Consider the following 6,596-nt stretch of genomic DNA (forward strand, 5'->3'; position numbering starts at 1 on the left):
GTAGTAAATGGGGGTTTTGCGCACACGATGTGTTGCCGAACTCGCTTCGCTCGTATCGGCAATCTCACATCTAGTGCGCAAAACAATCCCATTTACTACCTTAATAGCTATTTATGATAGATTACAATTTCTCTTCAGACAATAAATGTCCATTCAGTGACCGAGCTCAGCGCCTATTTTTTTGGGCATGGTACCGAATTTCCCATAGGGTAACACGCCTCTGAATGGTTTAAAGGTGTCTTCGAAGAAGCATCGGCAAAGAAAACTGTGGAACAAAGTCCGAAAATCAATTTTAATTTTTTTCACTTCCTAATGTCGATATCTTTTTTAGTTGCTCATTCTAGAATTGTTATCAGTATACTTAAATCGGAAATTAAAATCAACGAATTGTTGAGCGAAGGTATATTTTACTTGCAATGAAATTCTCGAAATTCCCGAAAATTCTCTAAAATTCCCGAAAATTCTCGAAATTCCCGAAAATTCTCGAAATTCTCTAAAATTCCCGAAAATTCTTTAAGAAATTACCTAAAATAGGCTATGCATCCGACGTAAAAAATCTGTCGTAAAACCCATGCATAGTATCATAGTAAAGCTAGACTTCTCGCTGTTGTAAAAAACCTCAGCAAGGCAACGATTTCAATATAATGGCTTGTTTACTTGTTTCATACAAATTATTCCAAGTATTCGAAGATCTATTACTTCATTTGATCAAAGTTTTTTAAGCTATCGCTTTCAAATCTTTTACTTCATTTTTTAAAGTATTCTTTGTTTTAATGACTTTATTATTCAAAGCTTGTCGTTTATTCCTTCACTCATTTATCTGTTACAAATGGCAGCTAACATTTATCTCTCAGACAACAAGAGGCACTGTCACTGTTATTTGACTTACGTTGGTAGCAACTGGATGGTAAAAACGTCGTTAGAATTATTTACACATTCATTTATTTTCAATCTTTAGATTTACATGTTGTAAAGGATAAAACTCATTACATTGCAGGTCTTCTGACATACACTGACAGGTCCAAAGCGTACGGACAACAAGCGAAATCTACATTGTTCAAAGCTGAATCATCTCCTTTGCCCTGTTCGCGTTCAATTTGAGTTCGAATTCCACACATAGCTGTGTCTCGCGGGCACATTTGCTGTGCTGTATAGTGTCCGAATGTAAGAACTCCGCCACCAACAACTTTCGAAGTAGTACCGTCAACGTTAGCGCACACCAGCATCAGATCAGAAGCCGCTCCATCATCTCCACTTCCGAGATCAGGTTCAGAACGTAGTTGAAATCCAGTGGCGAAACCGCTGCTGCAAAACTTTTTACCACGATAAAATCCCCATGGTCCTTCACCACTTGTAATGTCGGCCGTGTCGCGTCCATCCATGCTGGTACATGTGAGTCTGATGCCATTTAGTGCAGAGTCGTCACCTTCACCTTGGTTCGGCTCGATTTTTAGATTCATTGCCGATACCCACGAGTTCGGTGGGCACATTTGTTCTGCCTTCCAATCTCCCCAGTTTGTTAATCTGGGTGACTCAATCCAACGTCCAATCTGTCGAACCGAAGCGTTCGATACTTTTCCGATTTGAATTAATGCAAAAATGAACAAGAGCTTTTTTATTGCCATTTTGTCGTCTGTTCTCTGGTCAGAAACTTGTGAAGTGCAGCAACAGAGCGCAAAAGGTAGTCTGAATAGTCAACTGAAGTTGAACCCAAATTTATATCCACAATCATCAAGCATTATCACAAAATGTGCCATATCTAACTAAAAAAAAATCTATTAGCAACTTTTGTTGTACTTGTTTAGTGACATGGATGCATTAATGAGATGATATAGGCCAAACTCGTTTCTTTAATCACAAAATAATATTGACCAAACTCTAATCTTCGGTTTTAGTATGACAAGTTTGCCGATTGTCGCTATTTTTATGTGTAGGGTTTGTTTAGGTTCTTGAACAACAACAAAACAAATCTGGTCTGGATATTTCGTTATTCAGGGTCACACAAAAACAGAACATATGTAATTTATGACGAAATAAATGAAAGGAAAGGTTTTCTAGGTATCAACTGCTTCAATACATTCCAAAACATTGAGAAAACAAGAAGAGACACTCGATCATAGATTTAATTCTTCTGCATCTAATTGTTAGAATACATTGAGAAGTGCTTTAAAAAGAGATTGTTACGTTCCGACGGAAAATGATGTGTTTATTCTTGACAAGTAATATCTTTGCTGGTAGTTCATAGCCGAGTGAAAATGAAATTCTTGCTTTGGTGAAATTCCTCAACAGATATTAGAATATGAGGAGTATGAGTGTATACATGAAAATGTTGTTTTGGAGCCCTCTTAAAGCTCACATTAATCATCAATCTCCAGTGAATCGGCGGTACTCATAGTAGACCAATTATTAACGACACTTAAAATTAATGAAGGACCTAACTACTGACAGGCTCATCGGACTCGTGGAACAAAGGCGCACTGAAAAAAAATTCGGCATTATCAGGCATCGGGTAATTTTAGGGAATTTAATCCTCTTAAAATATGTCCTGGTCTGATGAGAGAACATTAATCTCTTTGCTGCATTACACTACAGGAGAAAAGATATTCGTAAATGACGATCTAAAAACGTAGAGAAAAGAAATGTCTCCTGCATGTTAACAATAGAAAATAGCTATTGAATATCAATTTAGCAGGAACAGCCCACTCAGTTTAATTATTTTGCTCATTTCTGTAGTTCAATCGGTTCTCCGAAGTAAATCTTTCTTTTCGATTTGCTTTTTTCTTCGTCGGGATACTGATAATTGTGAGAACATCGATTGTTGATAGGTCAAGCTTTAAGTTACATGATAAACGGGAAGGACACGAATCTACGGTTCAGTTTTTGCTTGCAGGTCGGTTAAATTTGAACATATTTTGTCTGTTTTCGCTTTATCAGATAGGTATTGACCGTACCAATCAGGGGAAAAAATTATCTGGCTACTCGGGCGTATAGTGAATGTGGAGTATTTTGTCAATATCTCGAGTAAATTTTGACCGAATTTCATGATTTTGTTTAAAAGGTATTAACGAATGTAAAGCGTCGGTACTATTTCCGGTCTCCTTACAAAATGGCTGTCGGCGGCCATATTGGATTTTATTAAAAGGGATTCTTTTTTATAGTAAACTTCTCTGATTGATGGTCCAAGATACTTGCAGCAAGTGATAGCCCACAGAGTGTTAAGGTCTGAATCCAAACTGCTCGTTAGGATTAATGTCATATCAAACGGTGTGTATCGTTAGAATAACTTACTAACATATGTTGCTCAGGGAACACATCAAGAACAAAGTTATCGGTCCATAATATTTACAGTTTGATGAATACAGAGTTCCCACTGCTTAGGAAGGCTCCTAAAATTAGGAATTTTAGGAGATTTTAAAAGTAATTTTAGGAGAATTTTAGGATATTTTGAAGGTAATTTTAAGAGAATTTTAGGAGGAATTTTTTAAAATTTGAGAAAGGTTGTATAAGTAATTTCCGGGGAATTTTTGCAGCCTTAAGATCTTTCTGTTTTTCATACACTTCGTACAATATTAAAAAGGTTTTAGAATAGTATTTTTCCTAACGCATGCTAAGAGGCTTTTTTAGGGAACGCGAGCCGGAGGCGAGTTCTGGAATCGAGTTCGCTCAAAAAGCCTTTTAGCATAAGTTAGGAACAACGTTTTGTTTATAATAATTATGCAGTTCAATAATTGAAACTTTTATGGTTTTTACTTTTTTGACACCAGCATCGACCAGCCAGCAACTGGGTCTTGATCAGTTGTTTCTTGTCGCCTGGACTGTCGAGTTAACAAGATTCACCATAATTTTGTGTCCATAATTTATCAGCTCTTGTGCACTAAAAAGTTTTTTCTCCTCGATCTGGAGATATTTCGCGATATCGGAAAATTTTTCCGATTTCGATTTTTTTTTGTGCAGTTCCTTCTTGACTTTTTGTTGTTTGAGAGAAGTAAAGTACATTGGAGCACATCTGGAAAAGACGTCGATTCATTAAGAAGCCAGTGAAAATCCGCGTTCAGGATCGCTGTTCTTCTTCTTCAGCCTGTTTCTATCCACTGCTGGATGTAGGCCTTCCCAACTTCCTTCCATTTCGAACGATCCATTGCCACTTGTTGCCATTTTATGCCTGCTGTTTTCTCGATTCCATTTCTCCATCTTTCCGGTGGTCCGGTTGGTTCTGGTCTCCAGTTCATGATCTTTTTGGTCCAACGTTCGTCTGTCCTTCTTGCAATATGTCCCGCCCAACTCCATTTCAGACATGCTACTCTTTCCATGACATCAACGACTTTCGTTTGTTGTCGAATCCATTGATTGGTCATTTTGTTTCGGGGTAGGGTAATCTCGCACACCACACAAATTCATGGTGTGCGAGATTCACCTCTAAGTGGTGAATCTCGCACAGTCATGACTTTTCGTTACATGTCGTAAAAGGACGCATACTATGATCGCGTGTGCGAGATTCCCCGACACCTTTGTTTCTGAGTGTGATTCCTAGCCTGAGTTTTCCGAATGCAGCCCAAGCAAGACCAATTCTACGTTTTATTTCTGCAGTTTGGTTGTCCAGACCTAACATTAGTTTATGTCCCTAGATACACATAGCTGTCGACTCGACTCGTTCAATGACAGTATCACCAATTTTGATTTCTCTATCATCGTCAATGTTGGTCATGACTTTCGTTTTCGATAAGTTCATCTTGAGGCCAACTTTGCTTGCCTCTTCATTTAGTTGCGTAGCGTTAAAAATGGGAGATTTGTTTGCTCTGATTGAATGACCCACCCTTACTCTTTCTCTCAGGTTGGTTCTCCTGACTTGTCCAGCTGTTCGTAAAAGGAGTCATTACACTTTAGTCGATGCTTCATTTCGCTGGTCTCCGATGAAACTGGCAGCTCGTCAGAGGATTACGTTTCTCTCTTTGGACTCGTGTCTGTGGAGGAGTGACGTCTGATTGGCGTTTTCCGTCTTGTTTCTTGAAATAAATGAGCGACAGTCGAGCGACGGAACTTTCTTGTTTTATTCCTTAAGTAAATGTGCCAGTCGAATGACGGAACGATTTAAATGTTTCTTCCAGCAGTTTCGTGTGCCAATCCTGTCTTCCCTCCTCAGGTCGTTCTTCCTATCTTGTCGATCCATGAATTCCCTACTCCACTTCGGTGTTTATCGCCCATTCTACGTCGTACGATGTTAGGAATTTGGCCCGCTGCGAATTTTCTGCGTAGCGTTAAAAATGGGAGATTTTTTTGCTCTGATTGAATGATTGATCTAGGTTAGCTGCGATGAGGACGATGTCGTCAGCGAACCGGAGATGACTCAAGTACTCTCCATTTATCTTTATTCCCATTCCATTCCAGTCTAACTTCTTGAAAACACTCTCCAGAATCGCCGTGAATAACTTCGGCGAGATGGTGTCACCCTGTCTTATCGCTGTTGGAATGACTCAAAGAAAGGTTTGTCTTCATACAGAAGTTCAAATTCATTGCCGCGTAATTTAAAATTTTTTTTCTGTTTTTAGCGTTTTTAGTTTTTCAGTTTTAGGTTTCAGTGAGCTCATTTTAGGAATTTTAGGAGTTAGTTAGTTTAGTTTATTTATTTATGTCATAATATGAGTAAGGCCTGTGAGCCTTTTTTAGTACATATTACAGTAGGATGTCAATCAACGCAAGATTAATAATTAAATATAAGGAAAAATTCGGACTGCAAGTTCATAACTACAGGCAGTAAATCTAGTCAAAGTACGATAACAAACCGCTTAAGTCAAATAATAATAAACACAGTTGGGAAAGAGCTACAATAGAATCACATACAAGCATCGACACATTATTCGTGGACGTAGGCAAATAACTCAGTCACTGAAACGATGAAATAACGAAATGGGTACAACACATGAATCTTAGACACAAAAATGGTCCCTGCATGCAACCTTAAAGCCAGTTAACGATTTAATTTTTTTAATATTCGGTGGCAATGAGTTATAAGTCGAGACCCCACCCGCGAAAAAAGACCGCGACATTATGTCTCCTCTCACTCTCGGCATAACCAGATTAAAAGTTCGCGTATTTGAGGTGGGGGTTATGCGTTCATACAGGTAACGAGGCTCTTTAAGGAGTAATGTCTTATGCATTAGCACGCATGATAAGAAATCGAAATATGAGAACAAGTCGCAGCCAAGAAGCACATTGCTGGCTGCTGCGGTGGAGTCATAACGGCCCAAGCCACAAACGAACCTAATGCAACCCTTAAATGCCTTCTCTAGAACCTTCTTCGTCAAAGCCTGCAACCTTCCCATGACTTGCGAGCAGTACGTGAAATGAGGCATCAGAAGAGACTTGACTAGAGTCAGCTTGACGGATCTAGGAAGGTAGCCAGCATGAGGCCATAAGCATCGGAGTCCAGCAAAGACTTTCGACGAGACCGAAAGGGCATGAGCTCGCCAGTTCATCAGATTATCAATCAGAATCCCTAGATCCTTGACCGTGTCACTATAGCCGATGTGAGTCCCATTCAGCTCCACCTGAGGGATAGTTGACGACCAATTCCCAGTGCAGATCCTGATTGCCTGCGT

At 39.2% G+C, this 6,596-nt stretch overlaps 1 protein-coding gene across 1 annotated transcript; it reads right to left on the reverse strand.

Annotated features, from left to right (window-relative positions):
- Positions 1-935: 935 nt before the first annotated feature.
- LOC119067822 (vitelline membrane outer layer protein 1-like) lies at positions 936-1,702 on the reverse strand. The gene has a single exon (XM_037170986.1). The coding sequence runs from the start codon at positions 1,623-1,625 to the stop codon at positions 987-989; it is 639 nt and encodes a 212-aa protein (XP_037026881.1). The 5' UTR covers positions 1,626-1,702; the 3' UTR covers positions 936-986.
- Positions 1,703-6,596: the final 4,894 nt, after the last annotated feature.

The sequence above is a fragment of the Bradysia coprophila genome (assembly GCF_014529535.1).
Source record: "Bradysia coprophila strain Holo2 chromosome X unlocalized genomic scaffold, BU_Bcop_v1 contig_128, whole genome shotgun sequence".
Lineage (NCBI taxonomy): Eukaryota > Metazoa > Arthropoda > Insecta > Diptera > Sciaridae > Bradysia > Bradysia coprophila.